General features: G+C 38.0%; 1 protein-coding gene across 3 annotated transcripts in view; it reads right to left on the minus strand.

The window, feature by feature from the left end:
• Window positions 1–1,691: 1,691 nt before the first annotated feature.
• The window catches only part of ZDHHC17 (zDHHC palmitoyltransferase 17), a 173,980-nt gene continuing 158,356 nt past the window's right edge, over window positions 1,692–17,315 (minus strand). The window contains exons 14-18 of one of the 3 annotated variants that reach the window (XR_012647983.1): window positions 15,930–16,013; window positions 15,309–15,466; window positions 7,341–7,435; window positions 3,654–5,016; window positions 1,692–3,522 (exon numbers count right to left, since the gene is read on the minus strand). Coding sequence is in view for 2 of the 3 variants with exons in the window: in XM_075012521.1 (XP_074868622.1) it covers window positions 4,878–5,016; window positions 7,341–7,435; window positions 15,309–15,466; window positions 15,930–16,013 (476 nt within the window). In the remaining variant the exon portion in view is untranslated. Of the gene's footprint in view, window positions 5,017–7,340; window positions 7,436–15,308; window positions 15,467–15,929; window positions 16,014–17,315 lie in introns of all 3 variants that reach the window. The other 2 variants (XM_075012521.1, XM_075012505.1) reach the window with 2 other exon arrangements.

Consider the following 17,315-nt stretch of genomic DNA (forward strand, 5'->3'; position numbering starts at 1 on the left):
TGCCCTTTAAAGTTGCTTCCAGCCTTTATTACTGCTGAAGCAAAAACAGGAGGAAATTTCTAATTGATTTTCCATCTCTTCAAAATAAAATTATTAAAAGAAAGGAATCCAGTTCTTCCTAAAAACAATAATGATGTATTGCCAGCATAATCCACTTCAGAGAATGGTACAATTCATTGGTGAATGGTGTCACGCTCCCCACCATGACTATGAAAATTGGCTTATATATACAAACGTGTATTAATATGAATTTGCTTTATGCAAAATAGGTCATGTAACATAGCACATTTACAGTCTGCTGAAATGTGAATATCCTATTTCTGTGCATCTATCATTCTTGTGTGTAAAAGTTAGAAATAAAGTATGGATCAGTTTATAATTCTAAATGTAGTTATCAGAGCCATCAGATTCCCCAGAACCTGGATAGTGTAGTGAGCAAGTCAATGGCCTGTGAATAACCTTGCTTGTCCTGACTGGGCAGGGCGAAGCCAGAGAAAACTCTGGTGAAGGTCCGTAGCGGTCCTGATATGCAAATCGGTCGTCCGACCTGAGTATAGGGGTGAAAGACTAATCAAACCATCTAGTAGCTGGTTCCCTCTGAAGTTTCCCTCAGGATAACTGGCACTTGTCCGTCTCCACAGTTTTATCTGGTAAAGTGAAAGATTACAGGTTTTGGGGCTGAAACGATCTCAACCTATTCTCTTGCTTGTCCTGTATACCAGGCTGTTGTTGGTCCTAGAAAGACATGCAACCATGTCAGTTGGTACTGGAATCCATCTTGAACTAGTATTTTTCCATGGTGATAGTGGAATACCGAGTAAAGGGTTCCTGCTCTGAGGGAAAGTCTATTTAAGGAATGGGAAGCCATTAGCCTTTTGTCTCCAGCTGACTTTGAATGTGTCTGGCCCACCTTAAATGCATACAAAAAACTCTGAAGCAACTGTGGACCCAAGTCGGAGTAAAAGATCAACTCTGATTGGAAGCTCTTGCATCAGAGAAGAACACCTGTTTCAGGCTGCATGTAACAAGCTTCTTCGTAGATTAGAACTAGCGCAGTGGTTTTTTGTTCATTTTAATTTAGTAGTTTACTGTCATCTGACTCTTTTTACTTGCAACCACTTAAATTCTACTTTTCAAACTTAATAAAAAACACTATTTTTTATTACCAAGCGCAGTGTAAATAAACATTACCCACAGGCGGGGGGGAGCAACTCTGTGCATAGGTTTGTTTCCTTGATAAAGAGGGAGGACATCCTTACAAGCTTTTTCTGTGTAAAACTTTTACACTGAGTAAGAGGAGTACGCTTGGGGTCTTAGTCCCATTCTGGTTTGGTTTCCTGGGTACTGAGCCATTGTAGCTTGGCCCTTCTGGAGCTGAACAGGTTCAGCATCTTTGCTACCCCAACTCTGGTTGAGCTGTGGAAGACCCACACAACAAGTAGGCAGGCCTCAATAGCATGAGCAGCAAATGAGGGGGACAACCCATCACAGATAGTTCTTATTTTAGAACACAGGGCAGATTTATACCCAACGTACCCCAGTGAAGAAAAACAAGGTGTGCCAATGTTTATGTTAGCATGATCCAAATTCTGTGCTATCTGTAAAACACTTGAGACTATTTCTGGAAAGGAGCTGCAAAAGTAAATTTAATGTATCATTATGATAGACATTTTCTGTTTCAAAATACCGTAGAAAACAATTATATGCTTCTTGCTTCGAAATTACATTGGACAAAATGTGTTGTGCTGGACAAAAGGTTTATTTATACCTCCTCACGAGACAACTGTTCTTCCATTTTATTGCTAGTTGAGTTAGACATCTTGTTGAATAAACTTAGTGTGACATAAAAAGTCATAAACACTGCAACTAAGAGTCAATATTTATTTGATTAATAACTTACAAAAATTTCACAGATTTAATTTATGTAAGGAGAGCTAATTTATTAAATGTTGTACAGATTTTTGTTCACCATGTAATACATCAAGATCCTGACAGTAATAAAATACTTGGCACAGTTATAAATAAAGAAATACAAAAACAATGTATCCATAGCTTAAAATGTAATGGTGTTGTTTTGTGCATATTAATTTTCAAAAACAAAATCTGGCAGACACCAAAGAACATAGAAACCTGCAAAGAAACAGCACATGTTTAGGGCTGAGACAAAATTCCCATTTATTCAACATGTATCAGGTAAAACTGATTCAATTTCAGTCTGGATCAGCTTCATGAAGTTGTCAAAGTGATGCAGTTTTGCTGTAATACGCAAATTGTAAGTTTAATAGTTTACTTGACAGAAAATGCTGCATAGATGGCTTTTCCCACTCTGAAGGTTTCAGGTCATAGGTCTCAATATTCCACAAGACAGTTAACTCTTTGTATTAGATTTACTTTTATGCCTCATAACCAGAACATTTGCAAGTTGATTCTAAACCAACTATTATGTTTTCTATTGGCCAAATTATGCAGTCCATAATGAAGCGATGCTCATACCAGAGAACTGTGCTCAAATAAGGACTTCAAAATTAACCTTATATTACCACCAAAGTCCATTCTGGTTTTCCAAACATTCAGGTATAAGGACCTTATTGGTTAAATGGACAACTAAAATAAACAATGTACTTTACACATTATATTACTGATGTCATGACAGGTATTTACTAAAAATTATCAACTGATTGAAGTTCTTTATGCCAGGGAAACAGAAATAGGAAAAAGTTTTTCCATACAGGTGCAGAACATTACCTTTAACTGTAAAAGAAGGTAATGCAATTTTGAAAGTTTATTCATGCTTTTTCAGTTCAGAAATTAAAAATACAAATAATGGTGTCATTTGCTTTTGTTATGTTCACAGAATTATTTTGATAATTCTAAATTCTGACAAAATGGAACAGACTTCATTCATCACCCTTTTAACTGACTTCTCTCCTTCTCCAAACTATTATTTCAAATATAGCGTTTGTTTTTCCCCGGTATTAAACATCCTAGTATGCTAACTTTATGTTTCTGCAAATCTTGACATCTGGTACTTGCAAATGAGGTGACTGTCTTGTGATCAAAGAAACAGCTAAAGAAAAAATGTCTACTTGCAAATACTGAACATCACCTATTTACAGTTTGACTGCTCCTCTTACTAAGGCAAGGGGTGGGAATACCACTAGATTGCTTTAATACCTGTAATCTGCATATTACAGAGAATGCTAATTTTGCCAAGCATCAAACATGCAGTGAATTTGCAGGGTATAATGGCTATTAACAGCAATATTAAACGTCACTAAAAGCTCATTAGATAGTTTCCTACACTTTTTGGTTGATAAAATGAAATGAGCAACCTTAAATATACTAACACACACTCACAAAGAGAAAACTATTTGATAAATTATTTATATACAGATACACATTCTTTACAGTGGTCTCTATCAGCTGCTTCCAGGTCCCCTCCACAAAACTCCCTTCACAGATTTTTCAAACCACTAGGTTGCTACAGCACTTAAAAGAGAACTAATCCAAGTCTCAGTCTCTCTGTAAACAATAGTAAAGGAAACAGTGAATAAGTCACCATGGGTAAAGGAAAACGCCAGAACAGAAAATCAGTGCATCACATTCAATGACAAAAAACCCCTTTTGGAATGAGATTTCAGACCATTCCTTACCTTTCAAACATATCTGCAGTGTGAGAACTTAATAGAAAAAAAAACTCAAGGGTCATTTCCACTTGTTGACATACCATCTTCAGAACGTCCTATTAGATTTTCCATTCATGTGTGCTATTAACAGAGATCACACTTTACTTGAGCTTGGATTCAATCATTTTATGTGAAAACAAATGAGTGTTTTAGCTTAGTTTCACTATTGGTTTTGCAATCGCATGGAATTTAAGACAGTTATAAACCTTTCTTTTCTACTACTGAGGTTTTGCAATCCCATCTTTGGCCCCCTATGCAACTTCTCTTCAAATCTTTACAGTCATTGTGCAATATATTGCACCTGATCACTCCTAGTATTAAATTGTTTATATTATTTTTTCAAAGACACCTATAAATTTTGTTGTTGTTGTTGCGAAATATCATATATATTGAGATCTATTTTTAAAAAGTATATCATTCACGTAAGCAGGGCTTTAACTTCAACAGAAGAACTTTACTTACTTGTGCAACTCTGTTTTCAGACTATACAACCTCAGAACAAGGTTATTACAAGTATTCACTGCACTGGAAACAGATGACTAACAGCTGAAAGCCATAAAATATACGTAACACACTTGTGAACATAATCCTCATGTGCTCTGCTTCAAGCAGCTTAACACATTACAGTGGATCCCCAATAAAACCACATGATTTTAATCACAGTATTGAAATGCACATTCTTCCATGTACATAATGCTATAGAAAAATCAATAAAAAATTCACACAACAGGAACCAAAATGCAGCAACCTTAATAAAGTCTGACTGCGTTATGAAATTTAGTTTTAGGACTCCAGATTCTTGCTCTTATGGAATTATTCAAATTGGGAAATAATACTTCTGTTCAGCACAACATGACCTAGGTATGTCAATACTTTACTAATCTCATGCTCCATTGTAAAAGGTGTTAAATAAAATATCCAACAACATATGCAGTGAATATGTTGTTGTGAATAATTCTTAAGTTAAGAATGGTTAAAATCCCTTTTCAATCTTCCTTCTCTTCCTTCTCAAGATTGGCAGTTTATTCTGTCCATTTGTACTCATTAATAAAACTCTGATAAAGAGAAGGTACCGTAAGATTCATCGTTAGCCCTACACATAGCATGCTACGGTTCAAAAGGTGTGGATTTGCGAGAGAGAGAAATTTTCAGGCACCACTCATATGATATGCTCACAGGATGAAGGTGGTGCTACACTAGCTGGTAGCCTGCTCCTGAAGTCTGGTCATATTCTATTGTATACTGCCTCGTCCAGTCCACAATAACAGGGCGAAAAAGACCACAACATCTGAATTCAAAGAAGTCTATGACATTCCTTATACATCCATGGCTAAAAAAAAAGCAACCAAAACAACATACGTTAGTAACATCACAATTCACGCTGCATGGTATAAGTTTGATTACCATGTCTGCTTGCTCTCCAAAAAGTTCCCCAAATATACAAGACCCCAAGTGAATACATCATCTCAGAGCACAACTGACTCTTTACCTTACATCAGCCATTTCCCAATAGATTATGCCAGGGTTATAATAGCCATTGGTCATCATCCCATCTTAAAATTAAGACAAAACCAGAGGGACATAAATAGATACTTGAGTATATTTGATAGAACAAAGAATAGCACAAATAGAACATTAACTAGAAACAATTGCAGCAGCATCTTTGATTTTATGCAGAACACAAAACCTGCGTGTATGCTAGCAAGTTCTTTTGAAAGAAGGGGGCTCTTTTCAAAGATCCTGTAGAGTGTATAAAAACAAAAAGAACAACAAGAAGTCCTGTGGCACCTTGCAGACTAACAGATATTTTGGAGCATAAGCTTTCATGGGCAAAGACCCTCCAAAATATCTGTTAGTCTATAAGGTGCCACAGGACTTCTTGGTGTTCTAGAAGATACAGACTAGCACGGCTACCTCTATGATAAAAATAAGAAGTGTTCTTTCGAACCTAAATCAAAAGAATGTAGTGCTTCTTTCAAAATTGCTCTTCCTTTCCAGGATCAGGAAAAGCCACCCCATTGAAAGCTTCTTTAGAAAGAAAACGTGTAGATGCACCTTTTTTTTTTCCTCATGAAAGAGTAGTCCACATAGGGCCTGATTTTTTGATCCCTGGTCTGTTCTTTCAAAAGAATGAAGGCTGTGTGGATGCGCTCTTTTGAAACAGCAGATCACTCTTTCGATTCACTTTTTTGTGTGTGGACGTACTCTTTCGAAAGAGCTTCTTTTGGAAGACATCTTCCAGAAGGCCTTCTTTCAATAGATCTCCATAGAGCCCAAGTGATTTCAGAGGATGCTATTTTGTTTTTTCCATTTTATAACATGAATATTGCAACTTCTAATAATAGACTGTAAAATGACATGAATTCATCAATAACAAAAGAGAATCAGCTCAAAAGAAATCCCTGAACCACAAAACAATGTCTATCCTACTAAAGACAATAAACAGGCATTACAAAGCATTGGGCAAGTCATGCTCTGGATCAACAGAAAAGCAAAGTTCAGAGCTGAGAGTGGAAGTCTACTAAGATCACAAACATTGACATTTAGGGAAACATCAGAACAAGACCTTCCAAAGTAATCTCAACTATTGAGAAGAAGTGGTTTCTAGGATAGCTATGACACAAACTACCTAAGGATTTATCACTCAAAATTAATCCCTTAAACTGTACCCAGTGAACTAATTTGTAGGGCATGGGGGTACTATATTCCATGCCCCCCCCACACCTTACTGGCTGGCCACATTCTACACTAGCTGAAGTTTCAGAGTGGTCTTGAAAGCTAGTCCAACGTGACAGACAACCCTCCCCTCCCGTGCCGCCATGCTTTATGGAAAATGGGTTATGAACATAAATATGCATAACTCAGAAATGGTTTGGACAAAATGTGCCTTGGGATCTATCTTTTCTAACGTTATAACCTGCTATTTTTGTGGATGTATAATTTTGTAGTTGAAGAAACATCAGAAGCAATGATGAGAGCATTTGAATTCCTAAAAGATCACTGAATAAACAAGCTACGGTCAACATCTTTGCCCTACCTTGTAGGAAGTATGATTTTATAAAAGACATCTTCTATAAAGCTACTAAGCTCATGGGAATGGCTCCATGATGAGGGATTTGAAATCAGCAAGGAAGGGAACACATTGCATCTACTCTGTGGAAAAACTTCAAAGAGTGGAAAAAATCTGGTGCAAAGGACATGACCACCTGAAGCCATGTTACTAGTTTCCTTGTTAACTTCCTCTGCATGGCAGGACTTGACAAGAAATGTTGAAGGCAAACCCTTTCACTGGCACAAAAACAAGCTTAGTGAAATAGCAGCATCCCCTAAAAGGGAGGTGCTTCCCATTTCTTTACCAAGAAAAATACTATTGTCCTCCTAAGAGCCTTAAAAAAAGTTAAAACATTAATGGCTGGATTAATTTAGGAATATTAACAGTAATTATGAGTCACTTTTCATCAACAAATACACTAGTTGACAGTAAAAAATAGATGTTCAAATTCAGCTTTTAAAAACTGAAATTCTGGGATCCTATCAGCATCTGGAAGATCGTTTTCGGCATTCAGCTCTGTTTCATTGCATTCTGATGTGAAATTCATTTGTGGGTTGGTTATAAAATGAGAAGTAGCATTTTACACATTTTTATAAACTTACTTGAATGGGCTCTCAATAGATGTTGTTGTGACTTTAAAGTGCTTGTATCGTCTTGCATTCATCCTTTCATTTGTGGTGATACCTAAACATGATATCTAGAAAAGATGGGAGATAAAGCAAACACACACTTAGAATCTCCAAAATTAGAACCAGAAGAGAAAAGCTGGAAAACACCCAACACACATTTATTTGCTAATGTATAGTCTTCATTTTCAGGTCTATTAGGGTGTGTCTACACAGCAAAGTTATTTCAGAATAATGGCTGCTATTGTGAAATAAGTTTGCAAGCGTCTACACAGCAAAAGCGCTATTTCAAAATAATTTTGAAATAGTGGATGGCTTATTTTGAATGCTTTAAACTTCATTCTATAAGGACAGTGCCTATTCTGAAATGGATATTTCAGAATAGGTGTTGTATAGACAGGGACTGTGGCCTATTCTGAAATGAGGTATAGTGCTTCCAGCAGCTCTCATCTGAAATAGGCTCTATTGTGTGTGGACGCTCTATTTTGAAATAGCTGAGTACTATTTCAATACACATTTTGTCTGTGTCTACACATGCCCTTTCTTCCAGAAGCAGCCCGGAAGATGCTAATGAGGTGTGGATGTAAATTTCCCACGCCTCACTAGCTTTTCTGGACTCCAAAATAGACTTGTAGATGCATGGCTCAAGGGGATCTCCTGGAAGGAAACTCTCCTTCCAGAAGCCCTCTCTCCCGAAGAGGGTTTCCTTCTGGGAGATCCCCCTGGGCCACATGTCTACATGTCTATTTTGGAGTCCGGAAGAGCTTCTTCCGGACTCCGAATCATGTGGCTATATGCTAATGAGGCACGGGAAATTTACATCCATGCCTCATTAGCATCTTGCAGGCTACTCATTACCATGGTTCTTCCAGAGGAAGGGGCATGTGTAGATGCAGCCCATGTGTGCAGGCACTCTTTTGAAATAAGCTCTTGTGGAAAATTTCTTCTGGAACAGCTTATTCCAAAATAATGTTACTGGGTAGACATAGCCTTAAGGGCTTGTGAAAGTAAGGAGCTATTTAGTTTAGAATCAGGCACAATGCAAGATAGATAGCTCTGCCTGTGCAGCTCAATCACCAGTGTTATTTGAGTCTGAGTCAATAGAACCAGCTGGACCAAACTCAGTATCAGTTTCCATTTTTCATAAAACCTTATACCTAAAACAAAACAAAAAAAAATCCTAACAATCTATATTGGACAGAGTAACTAAGATAAGCATGTACTTTCATCAGAGCAGATATTTAGGAATCATTGTAAACAATCTGGAATATTTTTTCCCCTGTTGGCACTAATACCTAGTAACTGTGAGATGTTATTTTTGTAATTTTTTCCACTTTACAATCTTTTTTCAATAACAAGAAATTCTAACATATATTAAATTGGGCTGAAAAACTTTCTTGCATGTTTCTCCTGGCTCAAGAAGCACAAATACATTTTAAACACCTAGTTCAAACCTGGTTTGACTTAAAAAGGGTAGCCTGAAGATACAAGGCCTGGACTTCCTATAGTTTATTCCTTGTGCAACACTGGAAACAAAGTATTACAACTCCCTTAACAATCAGGCACTATTACAAGCTAAAAGTTCAGAATTCTTAATATCGCATGGTAACTCAGACCCATCTTACAGGATCAACAATTGAGGAAATTACACTGCATATACTAAAGTTCTGAGTCTCTAGAAGACAGGCATCTAAAGAAAGAAGACATGATTTCCAAAAGAGAGAGCCCAAAGTTAGGCACCTGCTGCCAGGTTCTGTAAGAAGATGTCTGATTTTCAAAAATGAAGGGGAACTCCTGAGTACTCCTACTCTTTTGAAAAATCCACTTATTTAGGGGGTTTCACTTTAGGAAACCATTTTTGAAAATCTTGGCTAGGTCTTTTAACTTTCTCAAGGGAATAAGGAAGCAATCTGAGAGACGGGCTAGAGTAGCAAAGAATGAATAGGAGAGAGCAAACCCATTAAAATGGTCAGTTAAGTTTAATTCCAAGCCATCAAACAGAGGACTCAAGAGAGGGACTGTGGAGTTAAAAGCAGAGAACAGAGCTTCTGAGAAAAAGGCCAGGTTAGGAGTGCTAAGAACAGGTTTTGGCAAGGTCTTTTAAATTGCCTTACATCTTTCTATACACAATAGTATAAATAGTTAGTTAGAAAGATTTAATGTAGTTATTGTATGCTTCATTTTTCTTATTTCCTAGACTAAGTTTTCTTACTTTTAAACAGTGTCGAATAATACAATTGTAATAAATTTGCTTTCATCACATCTAAGGGTGCAAAGCATTTCACAACATGAGAAAAGTGGTCCTCCATGTTCCATATAATCTGAAGAAATGTCTACCAACATATCCCAGTATAAAGTAACTTACGTATGGATTATAATGGATCTGGGGATCGTAGGGGATTGGAAGGCACACTGGAAAGTTGTATGTTCATATTGCTTTAGTACTCACATGCTTTATATTGGTTTTGAAGCTGCACTGAATAGATGTGGTTGCCCTGGCTCATTTATCTTGGGCAGGAAATCCCACTGGAAGGTAGTGTGGTGACTTTGGCTCACAAGTATAAACTTGGAATCTATATTGGTGGTTGCTCTAAATCATCATTACAGGAGAGAAGGAAAAATCTAAGATGCCTAATAGTTTACTTCAAAGTTTGGAGTATGGATCTTATTTATAACTAGAAAGCCTGAAGCAGTAATTAAGTCCTTGTGAAGAGACTTGTGCTAAGACTTTTTTTTTATTATTATTCTCAGGCTAGAGAAAAGTAGTTTTTTAATACAGCTAATGTGATGTATTTTAATATAATTTCTGTTTAATCCTACAAATTCATTAACCGTCCCTACACTCCCCCCCCAGTTCTGGCCCAGCACCCCCGTCCCACTCTGCCCAGGTCTCCCTTCCTCCCCACTGTCTTCTGTTTCTCTTCCCTTCCCCTCTCTGCACATACCCTTCCAAGCAAGTCCCCAGACTCCAATGTAACAAATGATTTAGGGGAGAAAAAAAAACCCACACACTTCTACAATTTTTCTTTCAAAAAAAAAAAAAAAGGAGCATATTTTCCACTGCAAGCTAGATTGTGAAGACTGGACATGCAGAAGATACCTAATTAAAAGCAATACCTTTAGGAATAAAAAAGTCAGTTATAGGGTTTGGTTGTTTTAAATACCCTGAAGATTGTTGGAGATTTATTGCAAAAACTTTGTGGTAAGGGCCCAGTCAGCTGTGCTGCAGAATACAACGTAAAATATTATGGAACACTTGATGCAACTCTTCTTTTTTTTGCATTTTCTTAAATCACTATTTTTGAGCTGTTCTAATATTTTAAATGTACTCTTAAACCTTCACAAACTAATCATTCCAGATTATCACACATTTAATGGACTGAAACAGACGTTACTGTAAATTAATCAGAGCAGTTTAGTGCGTTCATAACAAAGTTCATCACTTTTAGAGAAATCATTGTTGGAGATCATACAATCCTAAGACATTTTTGTGAAATTTCACCACAAGTGCATGTTAAATATGTTTCCAAAGATTTTAGGCATAACAAAGGATTTTATATCTTACTAAGGTACTGCTTTTGGTGGCAGGTTCTCTTAAAACTAGTTAATCAGACAGAAGTAAAGAAAGGGAAACTCATCTGTCCAGCTATCTGGAGCGAAAGGGGTGTTGTACCTTTAAGCGCTCTTTTCAACAGGGTGCTGTAGAGAGAACAGCAGGGGTGGACAGAAGGGATAGGAAGGCTTTGGAAGCAAGTTTTTATAGTAACTAAAATTAAAAATGTGTATTTTAGATAAGAGTGGTCTTTTGAAGAATTTATTTAAAAAACTATATGTCTGAAGAAGCAAGCATTTAAAGATAAAGCTCAATACTCAGATTCACCATCTACAAATCTATGAAAGGATTTTTTTTAGAGATGTGACTTTATAATTTTCAGCAACAAAACGAATGAAATATTTAAAGCAAATATTAAACCAAGATCCTGTAAACATATTATGGCAATACAGAACTATTTTTGTCAGTAAATTCAGAAACTGACAGTATATACCTCTAGGTTAGCATCAACTTATTAAACGGCTTCATAAACACATAGTGGCTCTTTTCAGGTTCAATGTTATGCTAATAGGTCTGGGAATCTGGAAGGATTTTCACTTTTCCTCTGGAGAGGATCTAGTAACATAAGACTCACCAGGATATGGGAGCCTGTAAGAATAGTCAGAACAGGGATAGGAAGTGGCAAGAGATTGGAAGATAAGACCCAGAGACAGTAATGCTATCCCTGCTTCTTATACTTCCCACCTATGCCAAGCAGTCAATAACATGGAATGACAATCAAAACCAAGCACTTCCCAAAGCACCTTTGTCCATGAAAATAATTAGGAAAACTGTACGATTTTCATGTGTGAAAGTGAGAGCAATATAAAATGACATTCTACTTTTTTTTGGTTTGGTGTTCTCTAATGTAACATAAGTGAAAAACCAGAATTATAACTGGAATGTAGGGTATTGCTTACAAACTGTTTCTAACTTAACTTTCATTTGCTTATGAAATGCTGAATAGTGATTGCGACTTTATTCTGTATTGCAGTTTAAATAAATTACTCAAACAATTGAAACTGGTGTGACTATACTATACTGTTTTATCCTGAGAAAAATATGCAGGTTGTTTTTTTTTTCTGCATACAATTTGTAACTTTTGGAGCAGAATCCCTCCAGGAGTCATTATTTGCCAGCGGAAAAGCTGCATTGCACCCTCCTTGTCTAAACACCTGTTCAACCTGCCCCTGCATGCATATGGCTCCCATTATGATTTAAAAAACTTTAAGAAAGGATTTATAACTGCCACTATCCTTTCAACAAACTATACCAAAATATATTTAAATAACTCTATTGGCATTGAAAAATTAATATAATTCTTAGCATAGTATCAACGTTGATGTTTTCTACTATACAAAGATGTATACGTTACTCTAAAAAGTCTAAAGTTATGTTTGCAAAACCAGACTTCATCTGCAACTACTCTGATCTATAGCAAAAAAAACACAGTTTATTTTTATAGGCATTTGTAGGTTTTTTTTATGTATCCAGACGATGACCTGAATTCTTTTTGCATTGAACTAACAATACGTATCTCCAACTTACTATATTAGACGATACACGTACAAGGAAATGACCACTGCAAATATTATGGGTCCCCTCAACTAGTGCTGGAAATTGTTTAAAAAAACCTCAAACATACTAGTAGTTAAAGATTTTGCCGAGTTAGACAGACAATGCATAACTGAGACCAGACTAACAACTTGTGTGCACTCATAGTCACTGAACTGTTTTAATCATGTTTCATTGATGCCTTCCACAATGGTATTAAATGTTTTGTCTCTTTACACGAGCAATTAAACAGTATGTAAACACCACTTGAAGGAGGAACAGTGAGGACGTACTGCTGACAATCACTATCAGCAATGGGTAAGTTCCCCCGTGTAGGAAAATCTACAATCTAGAGCAGTATTTCTCAACCCATGGTTACGCGTACGCTTAGGGGTATGCAAGAGAAGTCTGGGGCGGTACCCGGTTCTTGAGCCACATGCAGTTCTTTGAGTGACAAAATGCAGTTCCTCCTCAGAGCTGTGTGCCAAGCGTGCTTGCCACTGGTCTGTGCACGCACCCCAGTGCTTGGAGGGAGATGCACATGGCAGTAGCTTCAGTGAGTCCCAGGCACTGATATACAGTAGGGTGGGGGAATGGGGTGCCTCGATCTGGAGGAGATACAGGGCATTCTGCCACATATTAGATACTTATCTCTCTCTTTCTGTGTGTACACACACACACACACACAAAAATATATTATTATATACAGTAAACATTCCATTTAACAGACTAATAAGGGGGAAGGCCTGTCTGTTCTTCCCGATAGTCCATTGTGTGAGGGTTTATTCCCCCTCCCCACAGGCTTTCTATGATTCTATGAAAACCACCCAAATCCACCCCCTCACTTTCAAAAAATCTCTCCAAAAAATCCAACCCCCTGCCACTCACTGTCTCTGGTGGAGGAGCTGCTGCAGCCCACTGGCTGGAGGTGCCTGGCTGCAGGCAGCTGCAGGTGCCTGCTGGTGGACACCTGGCCGCGGGGTGCTTGGCTTCCTGGCAAGAGCCTCCTGGTCCTGCACAGCTGGAGACACCTTGCTGCAGATACCTGGCCGCACAGCTGGAGCTGCTTGGCCCCACACGGCAGGAGCTTCCTGGCTGTAGGGTGCCTGACTTTGTGGCAAGGGCCACCTGGTCCTGCACAGCAATGAGCTGCCTGGCTGCCTGCAGCTGGAGCTGCTTCACTGTGAGCAGCTGCAGGGGCCACCACGTGGCCTAGAAGAGCTGCCACAGGAATATGTGGTGGCTCTGGCAAAGGAGGTGGCAGAGGCTGCTCCAGGCTGCAGCAGGTAAGTCCCTTAATTTTTGGGTGGGAGTGACTTAAGATTTTACTGACCTCCATTTAGCGGACTTCAGGGGCAACAGGGGATGTCCATTGTTTCCAAAGTTCGCTAAATCGGGGTCTGTAAAATCACAGTTTTACTGTATTTACATCTATACATGTCTGAAAATTGCGAGTACTGGGGGTACTTACAATTTTTTTTTTAAAGTGGTACTTTTAAAAAGAATTTGAGAAACACTGATCTAGGGTTAGGTATCATATATTCTGCTGCAAGCTAAATGCAATGTCCATGGCAGAGCACTTCATATATATGTGCTCCAGTATGAGCCTGGAAATTCTGTAGCAGCTTCTGATAAAATCATTAACAATGAAAGTCACTATTAACATATCAACCACTGAACTGACTTTTTGAAACGGGACCATGCAGATGCAAAATAGATATATTTTAGAGTATGCCAACAGAGTCTGTGTGGGGCAATTAAACCAGTGCTTTATAAATCACACCCTTCTAGAGTACTGTGCCATGCCATTCAGACAAGCCAAGCAATCTTCAGTTCCTGATGGTTGCTTCATTAAAAGCTATGAGTGTCATGAAAGTGACAGGCAAAAAAAATGACTAGCATTTAAATCACTTTGAGTGCCATTTTGAAGGACTAAGAATTGGCTACAGGCTTTACCATATAATGTGAAATAAGGGGTAGAGTTCTCAAAAGCACTGAGGTGACAGGAGCCCAAGTCCCATTTTGAACAGTGATTTAGTAGGCTCAGGGTATGTCTTCAATAGGCAGCTTCTAACAATATGGCTGCATCGCTAAAAGTCACTGTGTGAATGCCGTTTGTTGGCACTTTTGCCAACAAAATGCTTCCAACCCCAACAAGCAGGTTTCACTTTTTCAGCATTCACATGTGCACTTGCTCTGGTAAAACACTCTTCATGGGTTTTTTTAAGCACTTGTGAACAACGAAAGTTTTGTTGATCAAGTGTAAGTCTCCTTGAAAGTTAATGGTACTTCAAAGGAGTCTAAATTGCTCTTAAAAATGGAATTTAGACACTTCTGAAAAAATGATCCAAGGTTTCAAACCTAAAAAATGTCAACCAAAAGTGACAGAAGACAGCCTTCTAATAAAATTCAGTGTTTGCCCCACTTAAACTATCTTACTTGTATGGCAGTCAAGGAAGCTACTGAACAGACACTTCTGATCCCTTTCACTCTTATTAAAACAATTCTTTATGCAGGTATACAAAGACCTTCATATTCTTCAAACTCCTAGTAATATTATCCCCCTTGTGCCTGGTGACCCAAGATCTCCTTCCTGTTCTAAATGAGGCAACCCCTACAAGGGACTTTCAGCTTTCTATTCTTTCTGCAAACTTTGTTTCTGTGATCTCTTCAACTTGTTTTATAACAACTAAACTGAAGAAGGAACATTTGCTTTAACAAGAACATGTAAAAGGAATGCACAATTACTTTTAATATTCAGGGCTGACTATTTTAAGTAACAAAGTGCCTCTTCATACCTGATACATCTGACACATGAGTAACACAGCTACCCACATGAAATGAAACACACTATTTAGAAACATCCAAAACATCCAAGGTGAGCACGTGGCAATTTGTGTAATGTATGTCCACAATCCATCCTTTGTGTAAGTAGTCTCACAATGGATTCCCCAGTCTAGAAAAAGAAATATATACAGAGATTTTAAAATACTCTGATACTCAGATCAGACTTTTTTTCCCCCAATATATCATTGTACTGGTTTTACCTTCCTGGTCTGGCACTCTCAGGATCTCAGTGGTCCCAAATGAGGGATTTTGTCAGACCAGGGAAAGTTAATTCCCCTGTCCCTGGCCTCCCCTGCTGACAGGAATAAGGGGATTTCAATATTGGTGGGGTCCTTTTGAAAAAGGACCCAAGTGTAGACAAGCCGCAGGTGAGCAAACTGCAGCATAATGAGGCGCTGAATATGCATTTCAGCGCCTCATTAGTATTCTTTGATTTGGCCATTAGCATGGCCATTTCAAAGATTTTAGTAAGTGTAGATATGGTCTGATAGTTATACTCACTTAGCAAACACTCATACAAGGAACTAAAGGAAATATTGTACATAAAAACAATTAAGAAAAAAATTACTCACAAGAGACACAGCCATAGATCATCCAACAGATCATAAAAAGCAAAAAGAACAGATATCCCATGAAATAGCGATGATTCCCTGCCCCTAAAGATGAACACAAATAACAGTTCATTAGTTCCACCTCAAGAAAAGATCAGTAATACCCTAGATGACTGACTGATATGAGAATTCAATTCAAATTATTCTAATAAAACACTGCTACTTACTTTATGTGGAAACATTACTCTCTGTAAACATTAATTTAGCCTGTAAGGTCTATATGACTTCTTAGAGGCTTGATAATAGGTGTTTTTCCTTCTTTACAATTTTGGGCCAAAATTGTTTTGGTTTTCTGTGCTCCTACGATACTGCAGCTGAAATTCACATGCTTTTGTTTAATTTACGATTTGCTTTATTTGACATCAGCACAGCTCTTGGAGCTGGTTAGTTAACCACTGTTGGAGGCTACGTCTACACTAGCCAGAAACTTCGAAATGGCCATGCAAATGGCCATTTTGAAGTTTACTAATGAAGCGCTGAAATAAATATTCAGCGTCTCATTAGCAAGCAGGGGGCCACTGCACTTCGAAATTGACATGGCTCGCCGCCGCGTGACTCGTCCAGACGGGGCTCCTTTTCAAAAGGACCCCGGCTACTTCGAAGTCCCCTTATTCCGATGAGCAGATGGGAATAAGGGGACTTCAAAGTAGCCGGGGTCCTTTCGAAAAGGAGCCCCGTCTGGACGAGCCACGTGGCGGCAAGCCGCGTCAATTTTGAAGTGCCGCGGCCGCCTTCATGCTAATGAGATGCTGAATATGTATTTCAGCGCTTCATTAGTAAACTTCAAAATGTCCATTTGCATGGCTATTTCAAAGTTTCTGGCTAGTGTAGACACGGCCAGAGAGTCAGAAAGAATTCACAAAATGGCTTTGGTATGTCTCAAAAATACAGAACCACTTTTCTTTCTTGGCAACAAAGAGCAGGTATTTTATAAAATGACTAGACAGAAATCAGGACAAAAATTCATATCCTCTTTCAACAATGTAAGATATAGAACAAGTTGACCTTAAACTGCTTGAGCGCCAACTGAAAAGAAAATATTCAATGACAGATGAACATTATGATTTAGTAAACAAGATGTTAGAAACTGGTTAAATTAATGAATCAAGCTTAAACACTTCTACTCATAATTAAATTTAACACTGAGTGACAAATACTACAATTGTATTTGCACAAAATGAAACCGCTTTTGGGATGCTTTCAGATACCCACCAACATGTGCCCTAATATTATTATGACATTTATTTACATATATATTATTTGGAATTTCTCAAATTTACCTCACAGTGTAGGACACATTCATAGAACTCTAGTAGTCTTAGGACAGGAGTCAGTAACCTTTCTGAG

The sequence above is a fragment of the Carettochelys insculpta genome, chromosome 1 (assembly GCF_033958435.1).
Source record: "Carettochelys insculpta isolate YL-2023 chromosome 1, ASM3395843v1, whole genome shotgun sequence".
Lineage (NCBI taxonomy): Eukaryota > Metazoa > Chordata > Testudines > Carettochelyidae > Carettochelys > Carettochelys insculpta.